Source organism: Cyprinus carpio, chromosome A5 (assembly GCF_018340385.1).
Source record: "Cyprinus carpio isolate SPL01 chromosome A5, ASM1834038v1, whole genome shotgun sequence".
NCBI lineage: Eukaryota > Metazoa > Chordata > Actinopteri > Cypriniformes > Cyprinidae > Cyprinus > Cyprinus carpio.
The window spans coordinates 15,972,088-15,992,847 of NC_056576.1; the positions used below are offsets into that span (position 1 = coordinate 15,972,088).

At 36.2% G+C, this 20,760-nt stretch overlaps 1 protein-coding gene across 3 annotated transcripts in view; it reads left to right on the forward strand.

The window, feature by feature from the left end:
* The window catches only part of LOC109090112 (netrin receptor UNC5D-like), a 177,382-nt gene extending 157,078 nt beyond the window's left edge, over positions 1–20,304 (forward strand). For 2 of the 3 annotated variants that reach the window (XM_042755176.1, XM_042755170.1), the window contains exons 12-17: positions 6,825–6,993; positions 9,893–10,120; positions 12,049–12,198; positions 14,036–14,200; positions 16,236–16,414; positions 18,689–20,304. In XM_042755176.1, coding sequence (XP_042611110.1) covers positions 6,825–6,993; positions 9,893–10,120; positions 12,049–12,198; positions 14,036–14,200; positions 16,236–16,414; positions 18,689–18,872 — 1,075 coding nt within the window. In that variant the 3' untranslated portion in view covers positions 18,873–20,304. The remainder of the gene's footprint in view (positions 1–6,824; positions 6,994–9,892; positions 10,121–12,048; positions 12,199–14,035; positions 14,201–16,235; positions 16,415–18,688) is intronic. The other variant, XM_042755171.1, reaches the window with a different exon arrangement.
* Positions 20,305–20,760: the final 456 nt, after the last annotated feature.

The following is a 20,760-nucleotide window of genomic DNA, read 5'->3' on the forward strand; positions in this document are numbered from 1 at the left end:
GTCATCTTCACATGACCAGCATTTACGTTGCAAGGTGTGCAACATAAGCTTATTGTAAATATGTGTCTCTACCTATTTTTGCAAAACTCCAAAAACATACAGGTACATCTCAAAAAATTAGAATATCATGGAAAAGTTCTTTATTTTTTGTAATTTAATTCAAAAAAGCAAACTTTCTTATATTCTAGATTCATAAACTGAAATATTTCAAGAGTTTTTTTGTTTTAATTCTGATGGTTAAGACTTACAGCTTAGGAAAATTAAAAATTCAGTATCTCAAAAATTTTGAATATTCTATTTTGAGCTTGATTCGTTTGATTAATTCTGACTATAAATACTGGGTACCTCCTGGGATAGTTTAGAACATGCAACCACAATTATGGGAAAGACTACTGACTTGACAGTTGTCCAAAAGACGATCATCGACACCCTCCACAAGGAGGGTAAGCCACAGAAGGTCATTGCTGAAAGTGCTGACTGTTCACAGACGGCTGTATCGAAATATATTCATAGAAAGTTGACTGGAAGGAAAAGGGAGGTAGGAAAAGGTGCACCAGCAACAGGGATGACCCCAGCATTGGGAAGATTGTCAAGAAAAAAAAATTAAAGAACTTGGGAGAGCTTCACAAGGAGTGGACTGAAGCCAGAGTCAGTGCATCAAGAGTCACCATACTCAGACATCTTCAGGAAATGGGCTACAGCTGTCACATTCCTAGAACCAAGCCACTCCTGAACCAGAAAAAAAAAAAAAAAACATAAAAAGCATCTCACCTGGGGTAAGGAGAAAAAGAACTGGACTGTTGCTCAGTGGTCCACAGTCCTCTTTTCAGATGAAAGTAAATTTTCCATTTCATTTGGAAATCAAGGTCTGGAGTCTGGAGGAAGACTGGGGAGGCACAGAATCCAAGCTTCTTGAAGTCCAGTGTGAAGTTTCCGAGGTCAGTGATGATTTGGGGTGCCGTGACGTCTGCTGGTGTTGGTTCATTTTGTTTTATCAAGCCCAAAATCAATGCAGCCATCTACCAGGAGATTTTGGAGCACTTTATGCTTCCATCTGCTGACAAGCTTTATGGAGATGCTGATTTCATTTTGCAGCAGGACTTTAGCACCTACCCACAGTGCCAAAACCACTTCCAAGTGGTTTGATGACCATGATATTACTGTGCTTGATTGGCCAGCCAACTCACCTGACCTAAACCTCACAGAGAATCTATGGACTATTCTGAAAACGAAGATAAGTAACATCTGAAAAACAATACAAAGGAGCTGATCAAAGCAATCTGGGCTTCAATAATGCCTCACCAGTGCCACAAGCTGATCACCTTCATGCCACGGCGCATTGTAGCTTTGGAGATCTTGAACATTTCTGTTTTGTTGTTAATTTTTTTTTTTTTTTATTTTTGAGAATATTTTATTATTTTTTGAGATACTGAATTTTTAATTTTCCTAAGCTGTAAGACTGATTTTTGCACAATTTCATACATAATTATTTATGACTTCTAAACACATAACAGAACACTTGATTTGATATTTGCATGACATTTTTATGGCTTTTCTAACAGAGTAAACTTGCTTGGTAGCTCACCTGGAACAGCATTGCACTTGTGCTCAGTTACAAGTCCTGTGAGATGCAAGTCAAGATAAAAGAGCTCAGAGACTTGGTAATATCATTTTATTGAAATGTTGATGGTTGGGTTCAAGGTGGGTCTTTCAAAAAATTTACTACTGCTGTTACTACTACTACTAATAAAAGTCCACTGTAAAATTAGTTCACTATATTTCAAGCCTGTATATGTCATATGATAACTTTGCAAATGAGGGCATTTGGCCATTATTCACAGATAATCTTTCTATGAAATCTGAATTGAAGAGCAGTTTGCACATTCTGATATAGCTCCTTTTGTATTCCACAAAAAAAGAAAGTTCATTCAAGTTTAAAAAGACATGAGGTTGAGTAAGTGATTATAGACTTTTTCATTTTTGTGGAACTGGGCCTATTCATTCAATTCAAGTTACTGATCAATTTGCCACACTGAAGTCACGGCCAGATGCCCAAATGAAAGAATGAATACATAATGGTAGCATTAAATTTTCTTGTCGCCTCCTTCAGCACTCTGCTGCCTGACCCTCTAGCTGTGACTCATCAGTCTTTTTGAATAATGCTTCTCAATACAGACCTAGGAGCTTGCAGGATAAGACCCTTGGTGATGAGGAGGAGAGTAGTAAAAAAAACATGGCAAGCTACTTAAGTACTAGATTGGAAACTCATTTAGAAGTGCAGTTCCTTATGCAACCCAGGTAATCTGCCCTCAGCCTTGACTCCAGTGTTGTGTTGCAATTAAGAACTGTTTGCATAGAGAAATCCGTTTTTCTGTGTTGTGAATACCAGAGAGATCTGTACATAGCAATGCAAATTTGATCTGTTTTAATATTTTAAAACAAGTAGGATGTTGTTTGAATTATGTAAAGATGACAAACCTTTCGATTGAGTGGTTATGTTTTTTGCTTGTTGTTCAAATGCACACTGGAAATTTAATTGAAGGACAATGTTTTTGCCTCAAGAAAGTCAGTGTCAAACAGATACAGTTGAGGCATTTCAGACATTCATCATGCATTGTCCTTCATATAGCCTTTTTTAGTTAAACCTGAATGAGGTTTGAATAACATTGAAGTTCTTACAGAGCTGGCATGCCTGAATAGTAATTAGATGTAAATAGAAGAACACTTGAAGAGAGTTTAGAAAAGGACAGGCTAACTGGCTGTGAAGAGTGGTTTTGTTCTTATTCCCTCTTCAGCAAAGCTGAAATAATATAGATTCAAATAAACTGTAAAAACGTATGAATGATATATATATATATATATATATATATATAAACAAACAAACAAAAAAGTAAGAAATAATGAGGGGATATTTGAATTATTTGTTAAATCGAGAGCTTTTAATTAGAAAAGCTTTTAATTCGTGGTGCCGTCTAATATTATATTCTTTGCAAACAGCGACAACTTCGTTGCAGATAAAACACACCGGCTTTGCATTCACAAAACTAGGTATGAACGTGTAGTTGTCTTTCTATTCTTCTTTGTATGCCCTATTTTCGCTGTTAACTTTCCCCTTTAGACTCTTTGATAGTGCAGTTTTCTCTCACCAGCTAGTTTAAATGTTAACATCACTCTGCACACAACGTAATAGCGTACTTCTAGCACCCAAACAATTAAAACAAAAATGCAGTTTAGTACGTGAGGATGCCAAGGATGTAAAAGTGTAAAAGTAGACTACGTCAAATAATTATTACAATAAGTTATGCTCCATTGTGTAACAAGCAAATTAAAGTGATACACATTTATTATTCACAACATGGAAAGAGGAAATAAAATGTAGTTCATTAAGAGCATGACTCAAACATACCATTAATGGGCTTATTCAAGTCCTCTTTTATTTTTTGAGTTATTTGCAAGTTGGAGAATGAAGATACTTCCCAGGTTACGTGTCACTACTCTGCTTTATTGATTTATCCAGTGTAAAACCTGGACACCGCCAAACAAATTTGGCTTTTTGTTAATGACTGTCCTACTACAGGATTTAAAACGGCTCACTACCAGTTACAAGACACTGTAACAGTCTGTCACAGGCAATTCTAGTTTCATTTTTCATCAATTAATTTCTTAAATTATCCTTTGACTATGTTTTGGGCTGCCATCTAGTGGCAAATTCAATTTTTTTTTGGCCCGATGCCAAACTTACTTGCCGACCCCTGGTATAAGTCATTATAATCAGTAATTATGTTCCCACTGGATGCAACAAATACCTTTGTTGTAATGGGTTTTATTCAGTGGCGTAGCAAATCAGCCTGGGGCCCTTATGCAAAAAATTTGTATGGCCCCCCCCCAAACATTATTGGCTCCAACTCGGTTAACTTAACTTACACCGTGTCTACACCGGACATGACAGTTGTCGTGCCGCAACAGCTAAAGTCTGTCTACACTGGACGCGACAAAGCGACCGTTGAAAATCATTTGACATTTTTGTCAATACGTCATAAATAGAACACAGCAGCAGTTTTCTGTTGGGGATTTGTTGCACCGCACCGCATCCAGTGTAGACAGCATCACTGATTATTTTTAGTGTTTTATATTATTTTTTTTGTCACAGCGCTGTTCTCGTGTGGTGTGTAGACGGTGTTTTGGGCTATTTTTTTTTTTTTTAGAGTAAATAAAGTTACGTGAATATTGTGTTTTTTCAAGCTGTTTTATTTACGGTATAGGCTAATGCTTGGAAATGATAAGTTTTCAAGTCATTATTTGTATTTTCATTATTTGTAGCACACAAGCCATCCAAAAACAAACAAATATATATATTATATATATATATATTTAATTATTATATATATATGGCTATATATGTATATATATATATATATATATATAAACAAACAAACATAAAAAAGTCAAGAAATAATTGAGGGGCCCTTATTTTGTGACAAAAAAGTAAGTTTTTTTTATGTTTTATTTGAATTATTTGTTAATTTATCCTCATTTTTTTTATTATATGTTTGACGAACCTGACTCGCCTTCTCCTCTAATGAAAGAGTTTTTGTTTTCGATTAAATTATTTAGTTTTAAAATAGTAGTTTTCTTTTTCATTTAAGACTATGACAGTTTCTAGTAGCATATATTTAATGTCGGTGCCAAAAGCGAGCGCTCCTGCTCAAGACCAAGACAAAAAAAAGCGCATCCTGTTTATTTTCCTTATTTTACAAAAGCACAAGGTTTTGTTGATATCGTGAGTGCACACACATACTAGTAGACCCTTTGCAGTTCCGAAAATGATGTATACTCTTACCTTTATGAGCAAAAATGATGGCGTATTATTAAGTTTCCACTGTTATTTAAAAAAAAAAATGCAAGTGATCGTGCTTGTGCCTGCGCACTCTCTGCACAAATGATTGGATATGCACCTAACAGTGCTCATTTGTCTCGGTCAAATGTTTAAATTAATACTGTGAAATGCATGAAGTGTTTTATGTCTGTTTATTTTAAGCACATCTCTGTTGGGTTGAGAAGGCTAAATTGATCAAACATAATGCTCAACTCACTGTCTGCAGCTGCTACTTGGTCGTTCATCAAAAAACAAAAACTTGAATTTAACAAACATAAAATGTTCCAAACATATTTCTAAATTAACGTAATAAAGAAACAAAAAGAAGTATGACCACTTTGCCATTAAACGCAAAAACTGAACTATTTTAATAGCTGTGTAATGGGGAAGAGAGTGAGAGAAAAAAGACACAGGATCCAGTCGGACTCGGGCAGAAAATTCTCATAAGCTGATGGACAAGGGCCGGGCCCATGCAGGGCTCTATTCATTCCCTCGTTTCAATTTAAAGTTCACCCCAAGCTTGGCGGGCCCCCAAAATTTCCCGGGCCCATATGCCTGCATACCCAGACGCTACGCCACTGGTTTTATTGGTTTTGTCTCATCGCACCGGGAGACGGCATCACAATATGGTTAGGGCGTAACATTTCCGTCACACGCTTTAGGAATTCAACCAATCACAACGCACTGGATAGTTGGCCAATCAGCGTACACCTCACTATTCAGAAAGATGAGTTTTGTAAAAATCGATGCGTTTCAGAAAGGCGGGGCATAGAGGAGCAACAATAATTTACAATGTGTGGAAAATAATGTTTTTTTTTTTTAACCTTAAACCGCATAAACACATTGCATTACACCAAATACACAAAATAATGTTCTTTTTAGCAACATCATATGACCCCTTTAATATTATCCAGCTCAACTTTTTTAAATCATTTTTTTATTTTTGTCTAATAAATGTTGATGTCTGTCTAATGTTTATTGTTAGATAATAAAATCAAAAGGGCCACATATGTATATATACATTTTCACATTGTACAGGCTATGCAGTGTTGACAACCAGAAGGCTTCTCCTTCCTTTCTGTTTTCCTTTTTTTTTTTTTTTTTAAACCTTTAAATTTGCATGAAAGGCCAAATCTTTCATTAACTCTTTCTCATTAATGGGTTTTATGTTATGGTTTACCACCACAAGGAAAAGATGGAAGATGGTGATAATGGCCAGAAGATCATAAGCAGTTAGTAATGAATATGCAGGAGCTGATAAACAACTCCAGTGCCCTCAAAGAATCAGTAGCTTCCCTAAATCAAGGTTGTCCAAGTCGCAAATGTAATGATTCTGTAGACTGCAGGCATGACAGTTTTCATCAGTATATTATTTATGCAGGATAACGAGAGTTGTGGGCACAAGGATTTTTCTGTCATTGTGTTTTGTTTTCTTTCTATTTTTCTGATCACTCTGTTTGATTTAGCTAAATGTATTGATTTTAATTATTGGTCAAAGGGGTCTAGTGTAGCTCAAACAGTTGAGTGTAGTGCTAGTGATGGCAGAGTCATGGGTTTGATTCAAGGATTGCATGCACTGATAAAATGTATACCTTGAATGCATTGCAATCTGCTTTGAGTAAAGTATCTGACAAATGCATACAATTTTTTAAATTTTTTTATTTACACTACCCCTAAAATCGTTTCTGAAAAGAGTATCTCTCAACAAGGGTGCATTTCTGTAATCAAAAATGCAGTGAAAACCATAATATTGTGATTTTTGTGTAATATTGTGATCAATTATTCCTGTGACGTTAAAGCTGAATTTTCAGCAGCCCTTGAACCCCCAACCATGTGAATGGTAGTGTATTTTATTTATTTCAAAATAAATAATGGTGTGGGCTGTCTTGAAATTATCAGTGATATATTAATGTATATATACTTTTTTTTCTCTCGTTTTGTCTACTAGTGCCCAATCAGAGGAAAGGTGTGAAATTCTGTTAGGGCCAGAGATCACATATGGACCTCCAGGGCTGAACCTGTCCTGTCCTGTTGCCATGACGATAGCTCATTGTGCTGATGTCAGCACTGAAAACTGGAACATTAAACTCAAGAGACAAACCAAGGACAAGTGGGAGGTAGGAACAAAGACATGACGTCGATGTTTTTCACAGCAAATTAATTTCATATTCTTTTCTGTATGACTCATAAGTTTGTCGGATTGAAAACATTGTCAATTATTAGCGTTAAACCAGTACAATACAGTGATGGCAACCTTTGTCAACATAACATTTAAAAAATGATTTAACACTTTACTCAGCTAAATATACCGCCAGCCCCTTACGATTAATTTTTTTTATGCTGCCATTTAGATGTATTTTTAAAGTCTTGTGATAGAGTTAACCTGGAGACGTGTGCCATGAATCCAATTATAAGTGAAATTTATTTGAACCACATCCTGTAACTGCTTGTGGCAGCCTTTTGGGCTGTGCGTATTTAAAAAATGTGTTGATTAGGCGATTGTGTGCTCTTGACAAGAGATCCAGGGACAGCAGCTCCTCAGAGGAGGCTTTGGCAGTGAAGTGCTGAAGGAAAAAAACAATTACAGCCTGTAATAGCTGGGAAGACACACAGTTCATGGCAGTCAAACAGCAGGAGCATTGGGACAAGGCAACCCATCAGACTCAGGATATATCGATCTGGTTGTACTATAGGACCCCCTGAAATAGGTGCTGACACGGGGAAATCAGGACAGGAGTCATGGTTGGGTTTTTCCTCCTGACCCTACTACAGTCATTCACATTTGTCCTAGTCCCATGTGTTTTTCTTTGCTGTCAGCCTCTGAAAACCTTAAACTGTCATCTTTGTTTGAAAGTTGACGTATTAATAAAAGTTTACCGTAGCAGCACAGAGTTTGTTTATTGTGAGCCACTAGCACTATTGAAGGTGATTAGATAATAACCTTCTTTTTGTGTCTGGCCACCAGCATGAGTCATTATTTAGATGAATTTTAGATTGTTCCAAAGCACAGTACTTATCCTTGAGATTAAACCCAACAGTCTTCATGAAAATGCATTTGCTGTCATTTCCCTGGCTTTTAACAATTTTATTTGAACAAATTTATTTGAAGTAATTACATAAAAACTGCTGGTAAAATCACAGACTTGTCAAAGAAAGACTGCAGCAGTATGAATTTCTATCCCTTCCACGCCACACATACCTTTTATCTTTTTTCAGATTGTGAAGTTTTTTTTTTGGGGGTAGTTCTTTTTGTTTTTTATTTTTATTTGTTTGGATGGATTCAGTTAAATAAATAAATGGTCGTCTGTCAGAAAAATGAAAAGAGCCTGTATTGTATGAATGCCTGTGCTTGACTTGATGTTAGCCTAACCTTGTCAAAGAAATACAAAAGTGACCTCACTGATTCGTGATTTGTGAGTGATTCTATGTCAGTGTGGCAAAGTGAATTTAGCTTTTTCCACTGATCACAATTACACTGGCAAAAATATGGGCTGAACTGACAATCTTTCACACTCTGATGTGAAACAGTTTTTTTTTTGCAACAGCTATAAGTCAGTCTGTGTGAAGATTGTTTATTTGAAGGCTTCCAGTGAGAAGCCTCTTTGAATTTAAAGTTACATTTATGAGATGTTTTGCTGGGAGTATCATTTCACTTTGAACTTTTCATAGCACTGGACACTAAAACAAATCCACTACATCCTCCATCTTGGTGAAATTATCATTAATATCAATAGCTTCTGATAGTCTTGTTAGCTACTAAAAACATGATATGGATGGATCTCCTTAGGGATATTTCACCCAAAAATGAAAATTCTCCCATCATTTACTAACCATCATGTTGCTTATAATTTATATTGCTTATAGATTAAATTATTTGGGTCTAAAAATTATTTGAATAAGGTTTCTAAGATGTCTATTAAGGTTAGGGATTGTTTAATATCAAACAAAACTACTGTTAATTATCTCTGATGTTTCCTTGATAATGATTTAAGTGGTGTAAGTATGGCTATGAAAGCTCTGGGTAAGTTTAATGCTAGAACAAAATTTCTTGCCAGGCATGTTAGTTTTCTCGATAAACAGAATATAAAATTACTTGTGTCATATTTAGTGCTATGTCATATATTTAATATGCATGAATTTCTTGGATGTCAGATTTGTCTTGTGGTTGGTTAGATAAGTTATAAAAATCTCAAAACAAATTGATAAGTTTAGATTTAGGGTTTAGTTTAGTTTAGTTTTACACATGTTGATGTTTCCCTTTTTAAGCATCTTGATTGGTTATCTATAGAAAGCAGAATAGAACACATTAAATTTAAAATGTTACATAAGATTATCAATAATAGAGCTCCTTCATATTTCAATGCCTTTTTTCCAGGGTAAATGAGCAACATTGTTATAATACTAGGCAAAGTCTTATGGATATTAGATTGTCATTTTAAAACTATGTATGGTTGTAGGTGTTTTCTCTGAGGCACAAGTGTGACATAAGTTACCTCTGGATATTAAAGGTATTCTGTAAAAATGGTTAGATTTAGTTTAAAAGTTAAAAATTTGGCTCTTAAGTAGGTTGTTTTATTGATGAATCTGTATTTGTATATGTTGTGTATGTGTTTAATTGTGATTGTAAATTTTGCAAATGTGTAATCTTATGATCATTTCTGCATTTATAATGCAGTATCAGTATCTGTTACCAGGAGTGAAGTGAAGCATGCTTTAAGTTTTTAACTTGGTGCTATCCTTGACGATTTGAGCATATTTCACTACTTTACTCTCTAATAAATCACATCAAATCAAAAGATGGTTTGATATACTGTGATATTTCTCAAAACGATGCATGTTTAGAATGCTTTATGGTGAAAAAATGGGGAAAAAAATTACATTTTCAATTATAATTTAATTTTAATTTTTTGTTATTTTTAAATATTTTTAATTTACTATCAAGCATTCACTGAAAAGTGAAAAAGTCCAATTTATGAATGTTACAGTGATTTGATCATCTCTTTCTTGGGTTCACAGGAAATAATGTCAGTAAATGATGAATCAGCCTCCTGTTATTGCCTAATGGATTCGCATAGCTGTCACTTGTTGTTGGATCAGCCAGGCTGTTATGCACTAGTGGGGGAACCCATCTCCGATGCCGCTATAAAGAGACTAAGGATTGCTGTGTTCGGCAGTATGGAGGCCTCCTCCATGGACTACAGCCTGCGAGTGCACTGTGTAGATGACACACCACATGCCTTTCAGGTGACCACAGGACAGTGAACATGTGGTCTTAATCACATTACTCAAACAGAATGCAACAGTCGGGTTCCGAAAGTTAAAATCCCATTCATTTTCATAGGGGGATTGATTTTTAACGATAACTTACTTAGTGTGAGCTACAAGGTTATCAATGGTAAAGGCTTTTGTTCAAACCATTAGGCCACATTTGTTAAACATATTTATTACCGATGATTCTAGTTTTCTCCATCTTTTTCAATTTGGTTGTCATTCACAGTGCTGCTTAGAATTGTAGTTCAGTTCAATTCAATTCAAGTTTATTTGTATAGCACTTTTCACCATACGAATTGTTGCAAAGCAGCTTTACAGAAAATGAAATTTCTACAATATATTTAGTAGCAACTTATCAGTGATGACTGTCAGTTAATGTACATATGGAAGAAATTTATGGAAAAATCAAGACGTAATCAAACAGACGATGAACACTATTAACAGCAATTATTATTATGTTGCAATCAAACTTATAGCAAGATTTGGCAGTTCTGTATGTTTTTTTTAGGGTTCACATCATCTGAGGTCCTCTGAGGGGTTGGCATCATCTCTTCTCAGGTGTTCTGGATCCAGACTGAAGCTTGTGTAAATCCTAGTTACAACAACAGAGAAACAAATAGAGACATAATTAGCGTAGCTGCTGTTCCAACCAAGCAAAAATTGATTTGTTTAACCCAAGCTAATGAATAATAATGTGCATTTGATCAGATATAACTGCAGTACAAGATTATAAGATGCATTATTTGAATGCTTGGCCAAAGAGATGTGTCTTTAATCTAGGTTTCTTAATTCTTTCTTAGTAGTTCTTTCCCTCATGAAAGCACTAAAGGAATAGATCTCCCTAAAATGAAAATTTTATGAGAATACTCACCCTTAGGCCATCCAAGATGTAGATAAGTTTATTTCATCATTTCAAATACTTTTCAAATGCTTTTTTGCTTCAAGTCACAGCTTGTAAGTTGTGATTCACCTTGTAGCTGGGTGGTTTGGTTGATGGCTTATACCTCTTAAAAAAAATCCTTATGGGGAAAATATGCTGCTGAAAAAGTGGGCGGGCACTGTTGCACTCTAGTTTAAAATTTCTAGAAGAACCTCCTTTATTTAAATATCACAAGATGATTATAGTAAAAGTAGACTGCATTTGCAGTGGGTCCAAAAGTCTGAGACCACTAGTGACAGTGTGGGTTTAGAATTATGATGGTTTAATTGTGTGATCGGAAAGTGTGCCTTGGTCAGTGCTATTTTCAAACACACAACCAGAGGTTACAAAAGTCAGAGTCAATTACTGTTGTCTTGCATGAGCGCTCAGAATCCTGTGTGCTCACACACACACACACACACACACACACACACACACACACACACACACACACACACACACACACACACACACACACACACACACACAGAAAACACTCATCTTTGCAATACAATGAAACACAAAGCAATTTTGACAGATAAACACTGCCATGCTTGAAATCAAAGACGCCAGTGATCAATTTAAATTCTCTTTAATTTTCTTTTCAAAGCTTAAACCAGGACTTTATTTGAAAGCTTCTTTTTTTCTGAATGTTTATTAGCTACAGAGCTTTTGTTCCTTCCAAACACTGTACCTTTTTTTAGCTACTCAAGATCAAGTTTAGATAATATTTCTTATATTGAGTTTTGACTACAATGGATTGACAAGATTTTACACTTGAAATTGGCATAAGTGTTTTTAGGCATTGTAGTTATTTCTCTTCTGAACAGCACCTCCTAAGCAGAGTAGCTGCAATACTGTGGTTCTAGGTTATGGTGGTCCAGTCTATCCACATTTTCTTTATGTACCACTTTCTGTCCTTTCCTATGTCTTTCCCCAGTGTTCTCACTCTGTTTTTCATGTACTTCCATTTTTTACAAAGAGAGTGGTCACTGCTGAAACAAGTAGAGGAGGTCAGCTTCTTGAGGAGCCCAAGACGCTGTTCTTCAACAGAAACTGCCTCAGTCTGCAGGTGTCCATCCAGGATATCCCCCAGTTTCTGTGGAGCATCAAACCCTTCACTGCTTGTCAGGTAACATTCTAGCATGAGTAGCCTACTCTGACCACAAGTGCATTGCAGACATCTCGGGTAAAGCTAGTCTATACCTTCTAAAAAATGCTAGATTAAAAACGACCAGCGCAGGGCTATTTGGCAACCCATTGCAGTGTAAATAGTGGACAGAACATAAGAAGGTTTATTTTGACCCAGCTTGTTGGGTTTTTATACATTAACCCATTTTCTGGTTTGTTTTTTGACATAATACTGGGTCAAACAACCTGATATTGAAGGTTATTCATTTCAAATAATAATAATGCAATCTGTTCTATGTTATATATATATATAACATGGACAGTTCATACATTTCAATATGTCAATGGTGGTGCTTCATAGGTACAGTGTATGCTGCATTTGTTGAATACTAGCATTCCAAGCAGATATTAGTTGCAACATACATGTAAACAAATAAACTAAAAACATTAGTTTGTTTGTTTCTACAGTAAAAAATTTGATAGGAAAACAATCCAAACCTTAATTCCATTCAGGAAGATTAATCTCAGGAAATTTTCTCTCAGAAAAGAACACAAAATGACCATTGACAAATTGATCTGGTTTTAACCAGTTTGGCTAGACAACAATTGGTTACATTGTCCCAGCACTGGGTAGGTGTGTGAGGGGTTTCATCATTTGAATTTTCAGTAAAATTGACACAGCAGCTGATTTGCACAAAAACTATACAGCACCTGGGTAAATACAATAAAAATAACACAATGAAATGACCCAACAGACTGAACCCAACATTTGGGTCAAGACAAAAATAGTTTGTGTGATCAAGGTTTTTGTCTTGTTTTTCCAGTCATTTAGTAAGATATTAAAAATTGTTTTTAGAGAACATAAATTTAATCAAATATTCCTTACTGCATTAGCATAGTTTAAAGCATAAAACTATTGATGTTAGATTTATTTACTGACCAATTTATTATTATATTTTTTTTTATAAAAAACAATTAGCGCAAGTAAGGTAAGAAAAAAACCTATATTCTCTAAAAACAAGTCTTAATATTTTATGCAATTTCACTTCAATTTTGCAAAGTAATTGTGTCTTGTTTAAACATCTTAAGAAGTTTCCACTGTACAAAAAGACAAAAATACAATGTTTTAAATGTGCTTTCCTGTCTATTCTGTGCTATTTTTATGACAAGAGCAAAAAGATGAAAAAAAAAAATGTTATCTGTATGCGTGAATCTCTTATATAGGAAGCAAAGAGTAGCAGTTTTAGCTTTCATTCATTCAGCACTACAAGTTTCAGGTCTGAAGACCGACACTGTCCTCCTACCTAGCATGCAGATTTAAAAGACAGTGACAAGTATTTGGTTCTAGGTTCAGGCATTTGATCAGTTCAGAGGTGCTTCTGTCTCCTGGAACATGCTTTTGTATGTCTACTCAAGGGAGAAATTAATCCCAGCATTAAGGCATCTGCTGTCCCATCAAGCATCTCTTCTGCTCAGGGTTTCTATTACTGTTGACATAGAGCATCTCGCAGGTCATTTCAATATGCAGGGCTGGAGAAATAGTGCAGGAGAGGTCAAAGACACTCCCTGCAGACGTGCTGCTTCACAGAAATGAATTATACATCAAAGGCAATTACTTTCCCTTCTGCTGCCCTGCACCCAGTTACGGTGTGTTGTACATACCCCAGCACTGACCCCTATCATCAGAATTAACAGGGATTAGAGTTTGTGTCTCTTTTGTACTGATGGTCTCAGAGATGAGCCTCTTAATACGCATGCTTCCACATTTTTCATGGATCAGGCGCTTTCACTGACTCAGCTCTCTGATCTCTCTCTCTCTTATTCTCATCTCGCTGCAGGAATTCTCCTTCACTCAAGTCTGGTATAGGAACCAGCAGCCTATGCACTGTGCCTTCTCGCTGCAGAGACATAGCGCCTCAACCACCCAGCTCTCCTGCAAGATCAGTGTGCGGCAGGTCAAAGGTCACGAGCAGATCCTGCAGGTCTACACCTCAGTGGGAGAGGTCAGATTCATTCTAATGTCACAGTGTTTAATAACATCTCTGTGTCTTCGGGTACTGTCATTATTTACTCACCCTAATGTTTATTTTCTCTGTGGAACAAAAAATAAATAAAATTTTTTTAAAGAGTCTTAACATCTCCCACAAAATGACAGTTTATAGTGACAGGCTGTCACGCTCCAAAAAGGAGTGGCTTGAACAGAAATTATTTTCAGTGTATTTTCAGATTTCAGTGTAGACTTCAGTGCAGTGCTCAAATATGCTGCTATTGACATCTAACCTGCACTGTACACTCTTAAAAATAGAGTTTCTTTATTGGCATCTATGGTTCCTTGAAGAACGTTTAACATCCATGGAACCTTTCTATTGCACAGAAGGCTCTCTCAGAGGAAAAAGTTTTAGTTAATTTCTTCATGCCAAGAAAAAAAAAGGTTCTTCTAAACTGTTCACAGAAAAGATATTTGGGGAACAAGAAAAAGAGAAGGTGGCTATTTTGAGTCACAGAGTTGAAGGGTAATGTGAATAATGTCTTAAAATTATAATGACTTCTGTAATATAATAATGACTTGAAATATAGCGTGAGTCATGCTGACTACTTTCACTGTGTTCTGTGGTGCTTTTTTTATTTTGGTCTGAATTTACAGTTATTGCATGGAAAAAGTTTTAAAATGGCAGTTTTCATTTTAATTTAACTCTTCCTTTAAAAGTTACTGTCATTTGGGGCCAGATGTACAGCTAACAGCTTGTGCCAGCGCAAACCCTCTTTTGGCATTAAAAATCTCCTAAAGATAGCAGTAAAATATTAGCGATGAATTTGAATAACTAGTGATAATTTAATTGCATTTGCATTTGTAGGAGTTTCCCTTTCCGATGCAAAATTTATGGGAGGAGAGTATTTAAATGAGTCATGCAATGTGATATACTAAGAATTGCGGTAGTCAAAATTCACTAAATCCGCCCCTGGTGGTATGTTTAGTTTTAGTTTTTTTTAAAGTCGACTTTTATGTGATGAAAGTCGACTAGTCGCTGATGACGTCATTAATGAACAAATAAGTCTGGAGCTGCTGTGGCATATGAAACAGTGTTGCCCACAAGGCTATTGCTCCTATAACAGCTCATTTTTATCAGTTATTTTGTCTGTGGGTCGTTATATTTCTCACAGATTTCTGCTCGTTCTAAATCAGATACAGAAAAAGTAGCACAGTAAAGATATGAATGCATGTGTGAATTAATTCTACCTGTCAGCGTCTCTCTACTAGTAGGGAAGCTGTGGGGTATAGTTATTAAGAATTATATGCTTGAACTTTTCCGTTTCTAAGCTATTTTATTGAGAAATCAATGCACAATGTTGACAATACATTTCCGCGCTGAACGATTCTGTGCTCGCGCGATCTGTGCGTGATGTACGCGCTACTGTCTGAAGCCTATGTGTGTGCGTTACAGAGCAACAGCGCATTATATTAGAATAGCGATTAACTGAACTGTACTAATAGCTGTTTTAAATGTGCATTCTCCCATTTAGTTTATAGTATCCAGTAATATAATCACACATGTCTTGTGGGGCGCTTTCAGAGTCTGCATTTATTTGTCATTTCCTGTTTGGAAACAGAGCGTAAATGTGGACGTCCTTCAGAGATTTCTTATACTGTTGCGCCCTCTACAGAGCAGTCATGGCAGAGCATTAAAATCGACTAGTCTATTATTCTGTGCAACCCCTAGTCTCAACCCATTTTGTGCCTGGCATGGCTGCAATAATTACTAATTTTCACCACTCTTGGTATTTTGCATTGGTCATTATGGAAATGATCGGTGTTCTTTAATCTGCTCATTGTCAGTAGATCAACCGCAAAACTTTCCTCTCCCATCAGCAATTTTATGGGATTGCAGTCTTATGTTAATTTGCCTTATTTAGTAATTCTGAGCCGATGTCCTTTAGTACATGGTTATAATATATTATAAACCACAACTGATTTTTAAGATCCTTTGTAGATTAACAAAAATGTATGCTAAACCACAGTTGTTTTTTGTTATTTTTCAGAGTGAGAAAGAGACGCTCCCATTTTTTATGCAGGCAGATTGCACGGTGACTTCACAGACGGGAGCCAAAGCCTTCAAAATCCCCCTGTCCATACGTCAGCGGATATGCACCACCTTCGATACTGCCAACGCCATGGGCAAGGACTGGCAACTCTTAGCTCAGAAACTCCACATTCAAAGGTGAGCGCCAGAGAGAGATGAAGCCAAGGCAACAGGACTGATTGAAACTTATTGCAGCAGTGCTCACTTTGTTAACAATGCCCTTGAATAATAAGCTGAAACTGCACTCCGCTTTGCTCGATCATTTCAATCAGAACTCATACTCCTCAGGCCTTTCATCTTTATTTAATTCAGTTAATACAAAGGTTAGGAGTTAAAGAACCACTAGAGATTTGGGAGATATAAGAGATGCCACCTTCCATTTATCTATAAAGTGATTGTATGGCACATTGATAATTTATACTGATTTTTATTTCTGTGTAGTTGATTTATGAGCTGAACTTAATCCAAACCCTAAACCTTGCTTTTAAATCTGAACATTTTATTTGATAGTTTGGTCTGAAATGGGTCTGTTTAGCTTTAATTTTATTATTATTATTATTATTTTTAACAAGAGTTGCATCCAAGTAACTCTACAAAATGAAACCATGCAAATAAAAAAGAGAACTGATTACAGTTGAAGACTTTTTCCTAACTACTAATACTTTGGTACTACTAATACATAAATAACAGTTAAGATATGAACTAGAATTGCAGCTGTGTATTTTGTGCTATTTGAAATAAATGGCAATTCAGATTTATTCAGAAAGCAATAATATTGTTACCTTTTCTGAACCTACAGGTCCTTCTCAAAAAATTAGCATATTGTGAAAAAGTTCATTATTTTCCATAATGTAATGATAAAAAAGGGAATCCTTTTGCAGAAATGACTGCTTCAATGGCATGGAGGCAATCAGCCTGTGGCACTGCTGAGGTGTTATGGAGGCCCAGGATGCTTCGATAGCGGCCTTAAGCTCATCCAGAGTGTTGGGTCTTCCGTCTCTCAACTTTCTCTTCACAATATCCCACAGATTCTCTATGGGTTTCAGGTCAGGAGAGTTGGCAGGCCAATTGAGCACAGTAATACCATGGTCAGTAAACCATTTACCAGTGGTTATGGCACTGTGAGCAGGTGCCAGGTCGTGCTGAAAAACGAAATCTTCATCTCCATAAAGCTTTAGCATGAAGTGCTCCAAAATCTCCTGATAGCTAGCTGCATTGACCCTGCCCTGTTGATAAAACACAGTGCACCAACACCAGCAGCTGACATGGCACCCCAGACCATCACTGACTGTGGGTACTTGACACTGGACTTCAGGCATTTTGGCATTTCCTTCTCCCCAGTCTTCCTCCAGACTCTGGCACCTTGATTTCCGAATGACATGCAAAATTTGCTTTCATCCGAAAAAAGTACTTTGGACCACTGAGCAACAGTCCAGTGCTGCTTCTCTGTAGCCCAGGTCAGGTGCTTCTGCCGCTGTTTCTGGTTCAAAAGCACACGCCTGTGCACGGTGGCTCTGGATGTTTCTACTCCAGACTCAGTCCACTGCTTCCGCAGGTCCCCCAAGGTCTGGAATCGGTCCTTCTCCACAATCTTCCTCAGGGTCCAGTCACCTCTTCTCGTTGAGCAGCGTTTTTTTGCCACACTTTTGTCCTTCCCACAGACTTCCCACTGAGGTGCCTTGATACAGCACTCTGGGAACAGCCTATTCGTTCAGAAATTTCTTTCTGTGTCTTACCCTCTCGCTTGAGGGTGTCAATGATGGCCTTCTGGACAGCAGTCAGGTCGGCAGTCTTAACCATGCTTGCGGTTTTGAGTAATGAACCAGGCTGGGAGTTTTTAAAAGCCTCAGGAATCTTTTGCAGGTGTTTAGAGTTAATTAGTTGATTCAGATGATTAGGTTAATAGCTCGTTTAGAGAACCTTTTCATGATATGCTAATTTTTTGAGATAGGAATTTTGGGTTTTCATGAGCTGTATGCCAAAATCATCAGTATTAAAACAATAAAAGACCTGAAATATTTCAGTTGGTGTGCAATGAATCTAAAATATATGAAAGTTTAATTTTTATCATTACATTATGGAAAATAATGAACTTTTTCACAATATGCTAATTTTTTGAGAAGGACCTGTATGTCACATGAACATTTGAGTTTGGCATTATATTACAACACTGCCATCTACTGGCATATTCCCAGTAACAGCACGCAGGTCATGTATTAATTTCAACTGTAGTCCCTAAAAACAACAACAGACAGATACATAAGAATACCCAGAGTCATACATTCAGGCTATAATGCACACATATAATTTAATGCAAATATTACGTAAGAAGGTTGACATATAAATATGCTATTGCTATGTACTTACATAACTTTGTCATCTTTGTGAAACCTGCATTTCCTTTCGGCACAGGAACCTGTCCTACTTTACCAAACAGAAGAGTCCATCTGCTGTCATTCTCAGTCTCTGGGAGGCCAGGCATCAGGGCAGTGGAGATCTTGACTCACTTGCAAGTGCTTTGGAGGAGATTGGAAGGATCCACTGTAAAAGTCTGCCTCAGAGTCCAGATGAAAAAGAAACAGACTTTACGTTTTGAGGGACTACTGAAGACTACATGTACTCCACCAGGTGCAGTTCCCCAGGATCTTCAGTTTAGAGTCCAAGTGGACCCAGCTGAGGCATATCCAGTCTGAGAGAAGACTTGGACAAAATGCGACCAATCATACGGCATAAGTACGAGTTGGTATGAACTTGGCACAGATTCAACAGCTTAAAAATGCTTTTCTCAAAGCAAACATCAAAGTGCCAAGCCTTCACATCTTACATGAAATTCTGCTTTAGCCTTTCTTTGGTGTAGGGGTGGGTGATATGGCAAAATATATATATTTTTTTTTTCCAGAAAAATCACGATTCATGGTTGTATCACGATTCTTTGTCAAGTTGGTTTTACTATTTTGCAAGTTGTCTGAGCAGTACAGCCAAACTAATTTCCCTTTTTTTAAAAAAACAAAGCCTTACAAAGTAACAAAATATAAAATAAAAAACAATGGCAGACATTTAGGCCAAAATGGGCAAAGATAAAAGTCATTGTTATTATTTTATCTTTGTTATTTAAAAAATAAGAGAAAAAGATGCAGATTACAAATACACCTAATATACAAATGAAACAAACTGCTTTATTTTTCAGGTACAGTAGGTACGGTACAGTATTTAGCTGTAGCATTCAAGACTTTCTTCAATATATCTTCATTTGTGTTCAGCACAAGACAGAAATTAATACAGGTTTGGGACAACATGAGAGTGTGTAAATAATGACAGAATTGTAATTTATGATTGAACTATCCCTTTATTGACAAGCGCCATCATGTTTAGTACAATTAGTCTGCTGTCGCTTTAAGAGCTGCACGCGTCTAATAAGATATACGGGCACGCATCTGTATTTCTCTCAGCTGTTTACTTTAACTTTAGACATAACCAACAGTTTAGATGTAAACCCTGTGTGTTTAAAATATTAAAATATTAATTAAGACTAAAAACTGTTTTAGATTATTAAATTAAAGGTTTAGGGGAAACTTGTATTAAACAATAATGCTCACATTTTTCATGCACTTACTTTACGACGCAATCTTCAATAATTAGCCTACATCAAATTAAAGTTGTTCAAATAAACGAATATTTCCAGCCCATAAACGATTATGCAAAAATAACTAGATTGTGTTTTTTATTTTTTTTAAAACAAGAGTTGCACCCCCCTACCATACATATGTATATGCATATACATAAACAAAGCTAAACCAAAAAAAAATGTACATGTAACTAAAATATTTAATTTCAGTCATCTTCACGTAGTGAGAAATAATCTATCCAAGTGTCCGCTGTTGCTTATATTATCACACTACAATGCAAAATTATTTGTCAAATAAATGAAACGATGATACATTCGAGTCGAAATTGTTATAGCTTCAAGATATTGCACTGATATACATGACATGGTGAAAAAGGTCTGAATGAATAATACTGAAAGTTTCGATGTTGTTTTATTTTCAAGATATTGCACTGATATACATGACATAGCCGGATGTGATGACATGCAGACTGTGATAAAGGCCTATTAGTGCAATCAGACGTGAAAGATAACTAATCCAGTAATCAGGAGCTGTTTGACAGGAAAAGCGCATTTCAGAACAGCTTGCAAATGAAATGTTAAATGTTATTACGATAATTTTCTTCAAAAGCAGATCGTGGAGATGTTTTAATCGTCCACGATCAAAAATCATGATATCGCACACCCCTAATTTGGTTTATGATTTATTATTATTATTGTGTGGGATTTTATTGGTGGCCAGGCTGAAATGTTCTTGAGCATTTTCTTGCGTAAGAATCATAATTAAAGGAATAGTCCACCCAAAAATGAAAATTCTGTCATCCTTTACTCACCCTCATGTCATGACTTTTTTCTTTGGAAAATAAAAGAAGATATTGTG